The sequence below is a fragment of the Cryphonectria parasitica genome (assembly GCF_011745365.1).
Source record: "Cryphonectria parasitica EP155 unplaced genomic scaffold M406scaffold_1, whole genome shotgun sequence".
NCBI lineage: Eukaryota > Fungi > Ascomycota > Sordariomycetes > Diaporthales > Cryphonectriaceae > Cryphonectria > Cryphonectria parasitica.
This window is the reverse complement of record NW_024468909.1, coordinates 4,787,773-4,804,665: the sequence shown is the minus strand read 5'-3', so window position 1 is coordinate 4,804,665 and position 16,893 is coordinate 4,787,773. Positions and strand designations below refer to the sequence as shown.

General features: G+C 52.4%; 5 protein-coding genes across 5 annotated transcripts; 2 read left to right on the top strand and 3 right to left on the bottom strand.

Moving 5' to 3' along the window:
• Positions 1-690: 690 nt before the first annotated feature.
• On the bottom strand, positions 691-2,670 carry M406DRAFT_67055 (uncharacterized protein; the record flags this gene model as incomplete). Its single annotated transcript, XM_040925039.1, has 4 exons — positions 691-812; positions 943-1,743; positions 2,146-2,173; positions 2,653-2,670. The coding sequence occupies 4 exons, from the start codon at positions 2,668-2,670 to the stop codon at positions 691-693; spliced, it is 969 nt and encodes a 322-aa protein (XP_040781633.1).
• Positions 2,671-3,942: 1,272 nt separating this feature from the next.
• COT-2 (1,3-beta-glucan biosynthesis protein) lies at positions 3,943-5,974 on the bottom strand (the record flags this gene model as incomplete). Its single annotated transcript, XM_040915148.1, has 3 exons — positions 5,691-5,974; positions 5,547-5,599; positions 3,943-5,477 (listed from the first exon to the last, which is right to left on the bottom strand). The coding sequence occupies exons 1-3, from the start codon at positions 5,699-5,701 to the stop codon at positions 3,943-3,945; spliced, it is 1,599 nt and encodes a 532-aa protein (XP_040781632.1). The 5' UTR covers positions 5,702-5,974.
• A 5,196-nt stretch (positions 5,975-11,170) lies between these two features.
• Positions 11,171-12,599, top strand: M406DRAFT_100957 (uncharacterized protein). Its single transcript, XM_040914930.1, has one exon. The coding sequence runs from the start codon at positions 11,888-11,890 to the stop codon at positions 12,254-12,256; it is 369 nt and encodes a 122-aa protein (XP_040781631.1). The 5' UTR covers positions 11,171-11,887; the 3' UTR covers positions 12,257-12,599.
• A 71-nt stretch (positions 12,600-12,670) lies between these two features.
• On the bottom strand, positions 12,671-14,647 carry M406DRAFT_326095 (P-loop containing nucleoside triphosphate hydrolase protein; the record flags this gene model as incomplete). The annotated part of the gene is made up of 1 exon (XM_040920046.1): positions 12,671-14,647. One exon carries the CDS (start codon positions 14,645-14,647, stop codon positions 12,671-12,673), a length of 1,977 nt encoding a protein of 658 aa, XP_040781630.1.
• A 438-nt stretch (positions 14,648-15,085) lies between these two features.
• Positions 15,086-16,327, top strand: M406DRAFT_248704 (Low temperature viability protein; the record flags this gene model as incomplete). Its single annotated transcript, XM_040916556.1, has 1 exon — positions 15,086-16,327. One exon carries the CDS (start codon positions 15,086-15,088, stop codon positions 16,325-16,327), a length of 1,242 nt encoding a protein of 413 aa, XP_040781629.1.
• Between the last annotated feature and the right edge of the window lie 566 nt (positions 16,328-16,893).

Sequence of the window (16,893 nt, the reverse complement as noted above, 5' to 3'; positions counted from 1 at the left end):
TCTCTCTTGCTGTCTTCCCTTTTCCGTTTCCTTAATTCCCTGATGCTTTTTGACATTCCTGGAGCAAACCTAAGACTGTCATAAAGCATATAGAAAACTTCTGGCTTCAAGGGCATTGAACATGTGGATTTGTAAAACATGGGCATTGCAATTGCAGACCTACTACCTAAGTATTTACACAGCAAGTGATACCACTTGAATACTCAGCTCTCTCAAAGTCTTGGAGGCATTCAAGGTTGTCCGCATCAACAAAGCACACCTTGCAGAGAATCATACAAACAGCTTTTATGTGATCACTAGAAGGATGGCTATCCTCAGCTCGGACCCGAGGATCATAGGCTGAGGGTTTGCACATATACCTATGCCCATGAGAATTATCTGTTAAAAAACACTTCTTCTTCGTCTAGCATTGTTTGTATTAAAATGATCACTGATGTAACTGGCACCAGCTGCACCCTTATGTTTCCCACAATTATTAAACACAGGCTGACAGTATCCTAGAACAACCTCCTCGGCAAACTTCGACCAGGGACAGCCATGATGATACCCCAAGAAACAGACCCAGGCTCCTCACTGCGAGTATAGGTTACTTCTTTGAGACCACTCTTGGTGAAATCTCCTTTACCAAACATCGCAGTGCTTTGTCTGTAGCATCTGAATGTGTAGGACCCAAGAGGTTTAGGCAGGAAGCTACCTGTCACTCTCATCTTCTTGTCCAGATGTGCCAACCATGCTGGCTGCGTCCTCTCGGGCCTCAGCGGCCTTCTTGCGACTCTTCTCGGCTCCCCTAGGGTCTCCTCCCTTCATGCGCCCTAAGGACGATCCTGTTAGCACTGAGATATGGCAAGCAGAAAATCACGTATTGTGATGATTCTCCATTGCTCTTCTCTTTCCTCTTTTGAAGGCCTTGTAATAAATACGAGGGAGAGATAGGGGCCTTACAATACTTGGCCTGAATCGCGTTGGCCGTACGGCCCTCCAAGACATTCGCAACAGACACCGGCCCTCGACCAGCGTCCATCATGGACAGGATGGTCTCCTCTTCAGCCTCCGTGTAGGGCTGAATTTGGCGGCGGTGGCGGCGACGGCGGCGGCGAGGTTGAAGCGGCTCCTGGTTGTCGACCGGCTGGGCTGTGTCCCTGTGGGCGTGCTCATTGACAGCCTGGATATTGGCAGCTGGAGGGTGCGGCTGGTGGTGAGCCGGCTGCAAGTGAGCCGGGGCCGCGCCAAAATTGTAAAAGGCCGGCTGAGGGGTGTTCATCATCATCGGCAGGGCCATGTTGTAATAGTGGCCACCTGCATAAGGGGTTGCCTGGACACTAGGGGGCTGCTGTCGGTCCATAGCCAGGGCCGCGTTCACGGGAGGTGGGTGGACTTGAGGGCTGGCGTGCTGGTAGCCTCCAGCTGGGCCACCCTCGGCCATGTGGCAATAGGGGTGTACAGGCCAGTGTATGTTCATCTCCTCAAGCTTCTCAGAGATGCTGATGAAATCCTGCAGGCTGATCATGACCCAGCTAGGTCTATTCTGAGGGTGGCCAGCTTGATCTATGGGGCCTGGGTGTGCTCCAGCAGCCTCGTGATGCACACCGGGCCAGGGGTGAGAATAGTTGTGTCCTGGCTGCTGTTGTAAGTGACCCAAATTAGAGGACATCCGTAGAGGAGGAGGGGGATGGTTGTGACCGCTCTCAATATATGACAATGGAGGCTTCATTGGTAAATTCCTCGAGAGGATAGGGATGGCGACTGGAGAATAGACATACCATTGTGAGTTTTTGTGATGTTATAATGGTAGATGGCTTCTCTCTGCCTTTCAGGGATTGGCGGGCTGAGGATGGTTGAGAGTGTATTTTTGGATTCTGCTTTCAGCAGAGCCAGCGCAGTATTATAGACCACACATGCAGGAGACGTAGGCTCCCCAGCCTGAGTAACTGGTTTGAGTGAAAATTGAACGATGCATGCCCTTCAAATGAGATCTGCACCTGCTGTAGCTGCTGTTCAACTGTGAATTGCTTGACTTCGAATCAAAGAACTTTTATTTTGCCAAGTCAGATGAACATTGCGAATCATGCTTCACCAAGGCTGCAACAATCCCACACACGAATCAACTGTGTCGTTAGGCCTCTATCAACTGAACATCTCACATACTGTAACTGAGTTTATTCCCTTGGTGTACCTACATGAGCCACAAGCTTCTTATTGTCACTATGGTCTGTTGTTGAGCATGATGACTCTGTCTGGACTAGTGACTGTGTATCTACATGTATGTCTATTGTGTTGATATACCGAGCACTAGGGGATTATCCCAATGGCACAAAGACTTCCCAACAGAGAAAGCATTGACATTGAACTGTCTTTGCAACTGCTCTGTTGGAAGAGTTTTCTGACTCTAACAATTGTCGAAAGCCAAATCTTTTGAGAAGTTGCTTACTCTAATGTGTGTAAGTTCATCTACCAAGTTATTATGAGGAGATCATGAGCCATGACAAGTGTTATAATAGAGTACCTGTATATTAATTAAGATTTCAAGTGTCTCCTTCAGCCATGTCTTGTAGATTTGGTACATGTATGCATTCAGGAGCTTCGTTGAGCAAGATCTAGCGCCTGAAGAACTCAGTAGAGTTATGTCAAGAAAAGTCTTGAAGGTCAGCAAGACCTCGAGCCACAAGCCATTTTGTATGAGGAGAATCTATCATTCTAGTACCTAATAAGCCAATTCATCTTCAGGAGTCAGGCACCATTTTCTCCAACCCTGATGCCTGGGATAGATGAACTGCTTTCCAAGATACCTTCAGTCTCAGCAGCAAGCTAGGCAGTATGTAGTCCTTCCCAGCCTTTCCCTCTGAAACTGGGCAACAGTAATGCTTATTAGCACGTATAATCAATACCTCAAGCTTGCTTTGAGTTATGTTTAGCTGGACTTATGTTTAACAGCTCGGCATTGATTTCATTATCAAATTCTCATATCTGTTGGATTTTATAAAATGAACAGCCGAGGAGTAAGCAGCACTGATGCACCTGCATTGAATTAATTTAAAAAAAAAAAGGGGGGGGGGGGAGAGAGAGCCCCAACCATCCAGTGAATTAATGCATGTCAGAAGTCAGGTCCTTTGAAAATTCACAAAGGCACTGGCTGACACGAGCTTGCTCCAGTCAGCCACAAGTAAATGAACGTCACCGACAGTAAGGCAGAACTTAGGCACAGTAAGCACTCAATTATGGATGACTGCTGAGGAGGCTGAAATGCATCTAAGGCTGCAGTCTCTAGACCATTCAACCTGCATGTGGCGTGTGCAAGATGGCAAATGTATCTCATAGACTATTCTCTGCGAGCCCTCTCGTCACTGCCTAGACCTGAGTCCTCATTGGGAAAAGAGCCGTGTTCTGCTTTCAAGACAACGCCGCAAGCATATACCCTCCTGACTCCGAGAAATGAACAATAAAAACCGGACTCCCGCCAGGGCTTGAATGTAATTAATGGAACGTTCAAGATCTGAGGACAGGCTGGGTCCAAGGCCCTCTGCCGCCAGTCAAGTAATATACAGAAGAACCCCCCCCAACCCCCCCCTCCCGATAATCGAGTATGCAGAGGGCGTATTAGATGTGTCTGACCGCTTGCGAAGTCCATCCATGGAAACGGGCCGTGATAGAAAAGGAGAATCCAACAAGCTTTGCAAGAAAGTCGCACTAGCAGTATTTGCCCGTGACCCTCGAGTGTTGCGGCGTGATAAATCGAAGATGAAGGCCAACAACTAAAGGGTCTTGTTGCGAAAGGTTCGGGTCAATGACGAATTGCCGCAAAGATGCGATTGGAAAAGACCATGAGGAACGATGTCGTCTAAAGTCGAGACTGTGAAAACGCCGGGGACGCCGATCCTCCTTCTACAGTGTATGTATGCTCCTGCCGTTCGTCGCATGTATCGTTTTCATTATTGCAGAATTCCATCAGATCTCAATCTCCTTCATTGCCTCCTCGGTCGCAATGGCAGGCTGCTTTCCATTGACTTTAGGTAGAGCCTCTGCCTCATCAGAGGAGTCGCCCTTGGTCAGGCTTGCGAGCCTAGGAGCGGAAGGCTCCTCACTGCTGGGACGAGGCGTGTCAACCTCCACCAGCTTCTCCGCCTTCGCCTTGCCGTTGGGAACAGTCAGCTCCTGAGCCACGCCCTCCTCGGTGACGCGGGCTAGAGGGCTCGCCTTGCCATATCCAGGACGCATCGGACTGGCCAGTGGAGAGCCACCACTCAAGCGGTGAAGCGACCGGCCGCGGGCCTCGCCAGCAGGCTCTGAAGCGCTGCTATATGGAGAGCTTGGCACGGGTGGGGACGTAGTTCCAGTGGGGGGGGCAGATCTCCTCTTCGCGGCGCGGCGGCCGTATTTCTGATCCATCCTCCATCGCAGGATGTCGAGATATCCGGGCTCGACTCGGGTCGCCTTGAACTCGCGCAGCTTCAGCTCCTGTGAATCCTCATCGATGAACCACTTTCCGCTGTTCAGGTCGTCCGCGACGGTAGCCAGAAAATGGCCCCAGGAGCGAGCTACCACGTATTTCGTGTCGTAGTCGCGGCCGAAGAGGATGATCTGACCCCAATGACCCTTAGGTCCAGGCGCCAGGTCGACGGCCAAGTTGTTGCCGCCCCAGTCACGGACAAGAGGGATCCATCCAGCATGAGCATAAGCCTTGCGGATGGCGTTGGGGGGGACCGAGTCCTGACGGGCGATGAGCTTCTCCCTCCAGGCAAGATCGTTCGGCTTGTTGGGGCCGCTCGAGCTGGTAGCAGACTTGGAGGACGAGGCCTCGCTGCTTCCGCCGAGAGCTCGAGAAGGGGCTGAGGGGTTCACAATAGCCGTGTCCAGAAGGAACTGGTGATTGACCTTGCGCCACTGGTCCCATTCTTGCACCATCTCCTCGCAGTCGAGCAGCATAGAACCAAAGATGATACCTGTGGGCATGCCGCCTCTCTCCTGGCCGTCATGCACCTGAAGAGAGTCCCTAACATCAGCAGGCAGCGTGCAGTCCAACTGGTGTTCCAGCTCATTCAGGTCGTTGACGGTGCAGCCCTCGCAGAGCTGGTCCCAGAGTTCTGGGTAATTGTCCTCAGCCCACGAGTCGATGCGATTCCACGAGTGAGTGACGGGCGGTGCGGGCGGCTGGCCGTCCTCAAAAGACTGCATGGGGATCTCGCCGGCCGGGCTCTGCATCTCGAATCCATCGCCTGTGCTTGCCCGCGCGAGCTTGGATCGCATGCCGGGAGAGTATGGGCTGTTCGCGCCAGGGCTTTGAGGAGGCAGGGCTGGTGAGATCGGGGCACCATTGTACGAGGTGGCGCCACCTGGATGCATGAGAGAGCTTCGATTATTGTAGTCAGGATACGGAGAGGTGATGTCTGCGCGGGATTCGGAGGCTGTTGCGACGGAAGTGAGGCCATCCTGGCCGAGGGGGACGTGGCGACCAGATCGGAAAGGGGAATCGTAGCTGGAGTCTATAAACAGTGTTGTGTTAGTCACGCGTCAGTGACGAGCATGGGGAAGCACGCTGGAGTATCACGCACGGCGGTCATAACTGGTCATGGTATGCCAGATGGACTTGAAAGTGGCACTCAATCTGTTACCGCAGGGAGAAGATTAGCTTGCGTGCTTGAGCATGTGTGGCCTGATTGAGAGTGATTCTCTTTCCCTCACGTGGTGGAACGTACGGGTTCGCCATGGCGGGCAGCTGTCTTCTTGACGTTTGGCGCGTGTCGAGCTGTTATTCTGGGATGGACAACGCGGCCTCAGAAAGCGAATGGCTGTTGTGAAAGAGAGAAAATGGAGGTTGAGACCCAGGGGGTAAAGGAGAAAGAGCCTAGGGGGGCCTAGAGGCGTGGGTCTCGGACGTCACCGTTTCGGGGCCGTAGTGTGGTGAAAGTTTGCCCGTGACAGGCAGAGCTACCCGTGCCGGCGAAATTTAGAGGGGTAAAAGGAGGAGGTGCAGTTGTTGTGTGGTGGTGAATAGTTGTGTCGTGAAGATCAAGGAATTGTCGAGCACTGCTGCCGCTATCTCCAGCTCTGGTTGTGTAAGGCAAGGGTTTTGATTGGGCTGCGACGATGCTCTGCCGTTCCTTGTTCAACAGGCCCAGCCGTCCCCTTTTTTAGAGGGCCTTTTTTCTTAGCGGGTGTAGCGTGCTGAAAAACAGCACCAGGAACGTGCAAGACGCGCGTGCTGGCGTTGTTGGCGGCGGGATGGGCAGAAGCGGCGCCTGAATGGTTTTCTTTGCCTTCTGCTAGGCCGACCTGTCGTAACCACGGCCAGATTGGGTCGAATCTTCTGCCAAGACCAGACCTCAAATCCTCCAGCGAGTCAGACAAAGATTAGTTAGGTGTAGTGACTGTCGTCGTCGTCGTCGTCGTCGTCGTCACCCCGATTGAGGAAGGAAAGGAAAAAAGAAGAAGAAAAGAGTTGGGGGTGGCCTGAATTTCGCAAACGAATGTCGAGTCAGTCAAAGAACACCAAACGATGGCAATGGTGGTAAGAGAAGGTTGAGGTGAAAATGGTGGTGAGGTAGGCAGGTAGTTTATCAGAGTCAGAATAGATATGGACCCCCCAGAAGAGAGAAGGGGGGATAAAAAAAGACTGCTGGGTTTTTGATAGGAAGCACGGTAGACGTCAATTTCTCACGAGGGTGCGCGATCCTGGCCCTGTCGGTCTCTCTTCCTCTTGGGTAAGTTGGGAGGGCTTATGGGGCATGCAGCGAGGATGAGAGGCACTGATGGGTGGGGATGTCCCTACTACCCCTTTCCTTAAGGTAAGGGTACCCACGCGTGCCACAGTAGAGAGGTACGGAGGTACCTTTTTTGGTGGTACCTTAGCTCCTCCCTAGGGAATGTGCTAACGGCACGTCAGGTACCAGAAGTAGGCAGCAAGCACCACTGTGCCGCTCTGTACCCTGGCTAGGGCCCTTCTTCTGTTTTTCCCCCCTTCCAATTTTTCTTTCCAGCAACTTCCAAGGCCTATAACCTGACCAGTTCTGTCTCGCCTAACATCAGTGCAATTTTGCCCTTACACTACATTGACAACAGACGAGAGGAAGGGGCGAATGCGGATCTGTGCCTAGCCAGGTACTACACGTGGTAGTATCATAGTACATAGTACCCAACAGCAGATTGGCCTATTGCGAAAGGCCCTCTACACAAAAAGCACTCGGGATCACCATGATAAGGGGTGTTGTGGCAAGGACTACCACCAGTAGTAGCTCAAGTTGGACTACGTATATTGTCTTCTAACTGCCCCCATTAAGATTCCTGTTGAGTTATTATCTCCTGTCAACTCTGTGATGAATTGCAGGCTCGAGTTTCTCCATGCAATTTGTGATGCTGGCATACAGGTCTTCCGTGTCGTCTTCAGCATTACTTATTCATGTGCGCAGTGCACCCATACTGGACGAGCATTCGGAGTACTTCTCAAAGTTGACAATGATATCTATCTCCTTAATTATGGTAACGGCAGCGCCGTTCCAGAGCACGATCCGTCGCCAGCTCGGCTTCTATGATTGCGCCCACTCGTCAAAGTTGTGTTCATGAACATATTCAACCTTCCACCTCATAAATACATACCGCCACTACGGACTGCGTCCTACGCCGGCCCTCTCCCCTTTACCTGTGGTACCATGTTACCCCATCTGCCCCCTATCTGGGAATTCATTCAATATGGGAGATGGAGCGCATAGATCGGGAAGCGTCCTCCTGGTGGGCATGAAATTTAATCAGCAAGCATAAAAGAGCCGCGCCGACCAATCAGCATCTCGTCTCACCGCAAATGCCATTAGGGGCGCCAGGGGACGAGGGCAGCAGGCGGGCGCACCCACCATCCACAAACCCCTCCTCCGTTGAAACCCATGCCCGGTGCGCTGCATGGTCTCCCTCTCGCTTGGTGATGCAGATGCCACAAGTCCCACAACAGTCCAGACCGGAAGCACAGTCCACACGGGCTGCTGACAGACCACACAGCTCGAGCTCACTGCAGCAGTTGGCACCAATGTTTCGTGGCGGGAGGAGACAAAACAGAAGGAGAAGAAGCAAGAAGAAGAAGAAGAAGCGAAACGAAACAAGGCACACCCGCCACCCTAGACTGGGCTGCAGCGCGCGCCAGTGACGAGCAAGAGGCGCGTCACAGCTTGATACCGATTGCACTCTGGACTTTATTACCACGTAGCTTCCGGAGTAACCTTGACCAACCAACCCTCCAACACACCCTGATCAAGATTGACAGTGCAGCAGAGTCTATTCCTGAAGAGGAACCAGGATGTGCTCTGAATCGCAACACATGCTGGCACACCTCCCGACGATCAACACCACACAAACCTCGCAGCCTCAAGAGAGCGTCATACTTACGAGGCACCGCTCTGGCACACACACACCCACCGCGAGATACAAATATCCTGTCACAATGCTTGTCCCCATCCCCCTTGACCGTTGGGACCGGCACCTCAAGTCGCCACAGAACCAGTTCTCGGGTACGACGAGACTAATGCCTACCGGACTTTCCAGCAACTCGAAACACCCGTGAACACGATCGCTGCTAGGAGAGATTGCTCCCCCTCCAGCCCGTCCGCTTTGCCTCAAGCGCCTCGACACTCCCGTGGCTCGGTTCAACCCCGCATTCCGCTATCACCAACGAAACGGCTTGCTCAGCAGGACGATCCTGTTTTTGGTCCTGTCCCAGCTATAGTGATCCCCCCCCCCTGGCTCAGCAACGGAAGACGAGAGAGTCTAGCGCACATGAGAAGCGCAAGCCGGCGAATCTTATCTGCAGCTTAGCAGGGGCCCAAGGATGCCTTGTTTCTTGACAGCGGCAGCTTCTTGCCTCTTTTGAGGCCTCTTGTCCGAGCGTACATGCCTGGTCGGAGTCAGTGAAATGAGTGTTTGTATTCCTGACACCGCTTGCCGATCAGCTGCATCTGTTTCGGTTTTTCTTTTCCTGGCTGCCTCTGCTTCGTATTTCAAGCAAACTATCTCGCCTCCCGGTCAGCTGCCCTGCCTAAAGCTTCATAGCGAGGGCGCACACGGCTCGAACCGTTGCATGTGGCGGTCAACGCTTGGCAGGAGTGTCTGGCGCCGCCCAAGAGCCGCCAAGGCTGGTTCTACATGCTGAGCCCAGAGAGAGAGAGAGAGAGAGATGATGATGATGATGACGATGATGATGCTGAAGTGGGTGGGTGGGTGCGCGACATGGCACATTATGAGAACAGAAGCAAGCTAGTCAACCTCTGGTTCTTCTCCTTTTTTCCTCCCTTTTTTCCTTCTTTTCTGAACCCTTTCCTTTCCTTTCTTAATTCTTTCTCCACTGATTGGTTTTCCAATTTCCTCTCCATCTCCCTCGTTGTTCGTTTTGTTCTCTGGCAGTTTCACAAGCAGCATGTCATGCACCGCAATCCCTGTCTGCAGCCTATCATTGCATGTCAGAGGACTGTTCTTCCGCAAGCCTGGGGCTTAGCACTTGGGTCTCGATATATGGAGTCCAGCACGCTTAGCGCGCGTTTATCGCACCCGCCGGCGGCAGCGGCCTCGCAACAGCTGCTGGGACAAGCGTCTTTGGGCAATGCTCTTCATCGAACCGAGCCTGTAGGCCCTCAGCTTCCAGATGCTCGACCAAGTAAGCCCCCATGTGACTTGATCGATGGGTGCTAGGTCGAGCTTGCACGCAAGGACCAGTCCGGCCTTGACGTAAAAAAGTGATCCGCAGAAGGGGCTTAGCTGAGTAGCTTGAGTCCTCTGACAATGAACTTAAGAATGTATCGACTTTCTCTGGCAGATATCTGTGCTCTTGATGATGACAGACGGGGCTGCACTGCTGTTCTAAATCGTCAATTGTTGACGAAAGTGCTGAAGCGGGTGTTGCCATGCTGGCTTGGACTATGACATGTGAATACAAGACAATGAGGGTGGGCCCTCGAGAAGGCTGGAAGGTTCCATGTTGTTGTGGTCAGCACGATGTGTCTTCGCTAGGAAGAGTCATCCAGAAGTCACAGTGTCTATGTCGCCGACCGGCGTGGCTGTCTTCGGCGATTGTGAAGGCAGAGACGGATATACCGCAGACCACGTCTGTTATGAACGCACCTGCTACGAGTGTAATGGGAGGTGCCTTTGGGTTCTATCAAGACATTAGTACACGCCCTGACTTGACGGATCTTGCACTCTAAACCTCAGCATAACCAGAACACAAGACTGCCACAGGGAGTTCATGAGCTGAGATCCGCGCCAGCGGTACAAGAACCAGCCGCCTTTGACCTTTGTCAGCCATCCTGGGTAGATCAATGTGCCACAGCGTTGCCGTGCTCGGGTCATGAGATTCCTGGGCCCCCGGCTGTGAGTGTATTGTTGGAGCAGCTACACAAATGGACCCGTTGTGACATCATGGTGAGCTGGATCATCTGGAGCAAGTGGCTGTTACGTTGCGTCAGTTCATGTTCTCATGAGCATACGCTTGCAGGGCGCAACAGCGAGTGGCGTCAGACGAGTCAGATCTCAACAATGTGGGCTAGAAGTTGTTCGATTCGCGTGTTCCGTGTACGCCCATGAATCGCTTGTGTTCAGTCGTAGACTGCTATACTGGAGGCGAGGGTGATCAGGCATGTCTGTGAGTGTGCTCTTGAGAAAGACTCCGGAGGCGATGATCCGAGGAAAATAAGCAGCCATCAGAATGGCGAAACGGCGGCATCGAGATGTATGACAGAGATGATTGGCTGCATCCGCAAAGTCGTCAGCAGTCGCTGCGCAGCTGGGACTGAAACAGCAGCCATCCAGGGAGGGGAGTGATGTCAACTCCGCCTTAAAGCCGCCCAGTCCAGACCACGAGACGTGATGAAATACATCAAATGGTCTTTGCGAACGATCCCCGGAGTGCAAGTCCCGATAGGGATGGGGGAAAAGCATGGTCATGGTCTAGATATTGGCTACCTAGTTGGTGGTGTTTCGGCCTCTCCACCGATTAGGAAGTCAACGACCCAATGTGGGCGTCCAAATGAGACAGTGTGCTGGGTCTAGCCCCCTCGAGAGAAGCAGTCATGAACGTGCCTCGATGACGATGATGGATTCTAGAAGAGAACTCGAAGTACGCTCCTTTGCAAAAGAACAACAGTATATATACTGCTAGAGTCACCAGCTCTGAGTTCTCATTGACATCTTCATCGACCAACACACTCGCTCAACATTCGTCCCTTCCTTCGACTTGCTCTGGCAGCAACTCAACAACTCTTCTTGATTCATTTCTCTTGAAGCAGGTCTTCATTACCTTCGATCGATGATCGTCTTCTTCACGCCACTGCTGGTCAGCTTTCCAACTGTTCTACACTCGCTCGCCTAGATTTCCTTTTCTAGAATTCACAGAAATGCATCGACTCGTCCCAACAGCCGCTTCGTGCGATCCCGCCACCGACGAAACTATTCAGCAGCGCCTCTTCTCCATGCACGCCGAGACTCAGAAGATGTCTTGCCAATATAAACCGAGCATGACCCCGAAAGCCAGGCCAAATACATCGTGTTCAAGACATATGATATCGGAAGCAGGCCGAGGGGTGCCACGCCCTCTCCAGCTCCTCTCTCCACCGAGTAGAGAAGGACGATGGAGGCTCGAGCCAGAGACTCGCCCCTGTACGGATGATACAGGGTGAGCCTTTCGATCGATAAAATGACCGGAATCGTCTGTGTCAACAAGAGGTGAGGCGCTGGTCGCCTCCCCCCGCCCCCCCCCTTTTTTTCTTCTTTCTTTCTTTCTGGCGACCCGTCATATCTCAGCAAGGGAGCAAACGCCACCAGGACTCCAGCAAGAGCATGCTCCGGAGAACGTTCGGTCGTTCCGCCACCATCTCCCTCGGCCCGACGTCATCTCTATTATACCAAGACGTGCAGGAGTGAGATGCTTGGTTCACCCACACAGGTGGCTGGGATCCTGCACTTGGACACACACGAGACAGAGTCTCGGCACTCTCTTCTAGACTTTCTTTTTTTTCTGCTTTCTTCTTTTCCTTCTCCGGCTCTTACCGCCGCGTGTCAAGATTGGACGCTCTTTCGACCTTCTATCCTCCAGTCCGCACAGCTGGGTCTGCTGCTTTTGGGAGGATGGTTGAATAGGAGGAGGATGATGATGATCAAAAGTTATCGTCTTCGGAAAACACGGGGAACGACACCGCAGGCGGTGTTGGTAGGAGCCGCCTCTTTCACCGCTGGCCCCACAAAGAGACGTCTGGAACGTTTTCTCTTGTGTACGGGGAGAGGAACTTTATAGACTACTTTGTTGCCCTTCAGGGCTTTCTTCCTTCCTGTTTCCTCTATTCAATCTGTAGATATTGATTGCTTGTGGGTTGTCTGTCTCTCTGGTGATTTACACATTGAGGATATTCGTCATAACGGCACACCACAGAGTCTTCGAAAACATTCTATGTACATGTTTCATTTGTAATATATCACCGATTATCTTTATATTGGAGCCAAGTGATTTGTATCATGCCTTTATTAGCCCTTGCGAGGTCACAGCTTGGAGGTGCTCGGCGGGAATGAGTTTTAATTGGTGCTGTTACTCGCTGCGCCTAGAACCGTACATATCTCCCATAAATTTGACATTTGCCAAGATGCCAGAGCGCAAGAACTCTTGGACCCTCATCCGCGTTGAAAGCCTGTCGTGCTAAGCGAGCTAAATGCCTCAGAAATCGTCATCCAGCTTATCCGTTTGTTTCTTGCCCTTTGCCTTTTGTCCGCCCTTGAAGTGCTTCTTGCCAGACATGCTGAGCTGCACATCCTTGGGATCCAGCCCGTTCTCCAACGCGATCATCGCACGAGCCTTGCGTCCGCTCAAGTGCTTGCCACCAGTCGCAGCAGTCGCAACCTTGCCCTGCTGGGTGTACTTGTAGCTGAACGGCCGCCCCAGATGTCCTGCATTCCCACTCCCAGGGCCGAAGAAGTTCTTGTCGAGGGTTTTCGACTTGGCTCCCGCTGGTTGCAACGAGGCCATGTCAAGATCGCCAAACTCGCTATCGTCTTCTCCGCCGGCGACTGACATGGCCTCCATGGCAGCCGCAAGTGCAAGCCGCCGCTTCCCAGTCAGGTGAGACGGGTCATACAGCTCGCCGTTGAACTCCTTCGCGTCAATATCTCCTGGCGGCGGCTCCACCCAGAGCAGCTTGCCGTTGACATAGTCCTTGAGTATATATCGCGCCGCGCGAGACTCGTCTGGGTTGCCCTGGCCTGTGGTGGCAAAACCTCTTGCGCGAGCGTACGCTCTGAGAAGTTCTTGGGATGTAGGCACACCGGTGCCGCCCTCTTCCAACGGTCGCATGTGTATCGTGATACCGTAAAGAGCTTCCAGAAAGCTCTTGGGAATCCGCTTGGCGACCAGGGCTCCTGGTCCAGTGAACTCGCGCAGCTGATCGATAGGCAGGACGCCATTGCACACCAGCTCTGCCTTTGTGGTGGCAAAGTTGGGGAAGACAAGACCGGGACAGTCACATAGCACAACCCTGTCGCTGAGGTGTATCGTCTGAAAGTGCTTGGTCTTTCCTGGTGTAGATGAGACCGAGACCTTTTTGGCTCCGACGAGGGCGTTGATCGTCGATGATTTACCAACGTTGGGGTAGCCGACAAGTCCAATGGTGATTTTGTGATCTGCCGAGGAGTTGGCGGGTGCATGCTGCAAGAATATGCTTTCCAGTTCCTCCACCGTCATGATCCTAGTATCCTCGTCATCCTCTTCGGATACTGGAGCATCCCCGTCTTGGGCTGCTTTATCCACGTCTCCGTCTTCCTCTTCTGCCTCATCCTCCGCAGCTCGCGAACTACTTGGCGGTGCCTGATCGTCCTCTTCTTCATCTTCTTCTTCCCCTTCATCTTCTTCTCTTAACTCATTGTATTCCTTGGCCAATTGTGCTGAGAAGAATCTGTACGCGATCTTGGCGCCTTTCAGATAATTCGCCCACGCCTTTCGTTGCTTGTAGGTCATCATATCCGCCTTGTTGATGAGTAGCAGATTCTCTTTCCGCTGATCCACATCCTTGACGTAGTGCTCCAAATCCTCGGAACGGAACATAAGAGGGTTGCGGGCATCGACGATTTGCACCACGAGTTCTGACCTCTCAATGACACGCCAAAGCTGCCTCCACACCTCCAAGTTCCGCTCAAAAGGTGTCATGAGAAGGTCATTGTTCTCCTGCAACTCAGCCAGACCTCTTCTCCAGTTCAGGAAGCTCTCCCTCTCCAGTGCGTCTAGCTCTTCAGGCGTGGTATTCTCATCCCACTTCGGCCGCCTTGGGACCGTCAACTTTTCCCTGTTTTCCTTGTGCTTCTTGAGCGTCTTACGCTCCTCCGTGGCTGAAAGCAGGTACGGGTTCTTCTGGTCGGTATGGATGATCTTGACGTTGTTCATTTTCTCGGCTGTGAAGTCGGTGCCGGCCAGCTCAGCGGTCGCCAGGAACTCATCCAGCGCGCCTTGCTCTGTGACACTGCGCATTTTGACCCAGCTCGCCTCCTCGCGTTCATTTGTAATGTATTCCTCGCCTGTTGTATGGTTCACGCGCGTCACCGCGTTGGTTCCTCGTCGGCGGTCCTTGCCCTTGCCCTTGCCGAAGCGGTCGTGCATCAGGGCATTGCCCAGACCAACGTTCTTCTGGGACTTTGGTTGCACCATGGTGGGCAGTTTCGAGATTAATTTCGACTCGAATCGGTGTATAATGGGATGAGAATTGGATTTGGGAGTCTCAAAATATTTGAAACAGACCAGACTGATAGTTTTGAAGAAACTGTCTCCAAAATTAGTTGAATTATGAGGATGATGTCGAAGTGCAGGCGCAGCTTAGAAATTGTCATCGTGGGGCAAGATTTCCTTGCCTCTCCAACTTTCTTAGATAAGCCGATAAGCCGACCCCTCCAACATTTCGAAAATTTCCAGCGCCAGGGGTCCTAGAGCCGTGCTACTGTACAATTTCTCAGTCCGCTCTTCTATGCTAACGCAACTGGAGTCTTTTACACACATTCTCGTTCTCTATCGTCACATTGACCCTCCATTTCTCGATCCTACACTTCCCGCAACCATAACTCAGTCTGTCGCCACATCTGAATTCACAAGATGCCTCCATCAAACTGGCAGAAGGCCAAAAAGGCCGGCACTGCTCAGCATTTCACGCTGGTGCATCGGCCCCAGAACGACCCTCGCATCAACGATGAGTCTGCGCCATCGATGGTGCTGAATCCGACCCAGCAACCAAATTCTTCCAAAATCAAGAAGCTAGACGACCTTGCATCCGAACTCGGCTCAGACGCTCAGAGCATACGAGACAACGAAGGCGAGGCGGCGAACTACGGCATCTACTTCGACGACACCGAATATGATTACATGCAGCACATGCGTGAGATTGGCACCGGAGGTGGTGAGGCTGTCTTCGTGGAGGCCAAGGCACCACAGAATAAGGGCAAGGGCAAGCAGTCGCTCGAAGAGGCGCTCAAGCAGATGGAGTTGGAGCAGAAGTCGGGTGATCTGCTGGACGAAGACATCTTGCCGTCGAAAGACTTGCAAAGATTGACCTACCAGTCGCAGCAGGATATACCGGACGCCATCGCCGGCTTCCAACCTGACATGGACCCTCGTTTGAGGGAAGTCCTGGAGGCGCTGGAGGATGATGCTTATGTGGACGACGATGAAGACATCTTCCAGGCGTTATCGAAGGATGCGGGTGAGCTGAACAGGCACGAGTTTGAAGAGACTTATGACGAGTATGAGGATGATGGCTGGGAGTCTGATCACACTGCGAAACCGACCAAGGAGTACCAGGATGACGACGAGGTGCCGGCGCTTGTGAATACGGCGGAGACGCCAGAGCAGGGGCCGTCACAAGATTGGCTGGAGAACTTCAAGCAGTTCAAGAAGGACCAAAAAACAGAGAAGAAGCCTGCGGGACCATCACCCATGGACGGCCAATCGTCAATGTGGACGACGACCACCATGGGTGCCCGAAAGAAGAAGAGGAAGGGCGCTCTGACGAACCCCTCAGCTTATTCGATGACATCGTCTTCTCTGATGCGCAACGAACAGCTAACCATCCTGGACGCGCGGTTTGACAAGATGGAGGAACGCTACGGGGAGATGGATGACGAGGAGGAGGGCTCGATTGTGTCAGGCATGTCCTCCATGTCCAGTATCCAAGGCCCTATGAGGCAAGATTTTGATGGCATTCTCGATGAGTTCTTGGGAAGCCACAAGATGCAGGGAAAGAGGCGTGTGAAGAGAGGCAAGGACCAGAGTGGAGTGCAGGAGCTGGATGAAATCAGGAAAGGACTTGGACCGGCGCGGATTAAAGGACGATCCGGTTGAGGGCATCTGTACTCAAAACTTAATGCGCTCGTAATTTCTCATACTGAATCAAGATACCCATTGTGTTGGCTTTACACATTCGTCCCCCCCCCCCCTTTTTTTTTTTTTCTTCTTCTCTCTCAGGGACCCTTTAAGCCCTTGAAGCGCTCTACTTGGTTTGCCTCTTGTTTAATTTGTCTCATGACCAAAAGCGTCTTATATGTACTACAAGATACGTAGATTGTTTGTAGCTCTCCTTTGTGCATGAAAATATTGAACTTAGTCTACACTTGTGAGGTTTTTTGTCCTGGCACAATGAGTGGACTCTTGCGTTGGAATTAGAAGAAATGTCGACGCAAAACAGGAGGCTGATGCTGGATGGCAACGTGCGCTGCAACCAAGGAGCCTTGTACTATAGTACAGGTCCCGCCCATCCCCTGCTTTGATCGAAGTCGACGCTACTCCCAGATCGGTGTGTCAGCTAAGCTAAGCTTGCGCCTACCTTGCATCAACAGCGCGTCCGTCAACTCCACTAAACCTAACTTCAACCTTCAACTTGCATCTCGTCGCGCTGCCGGCGAAGGTCC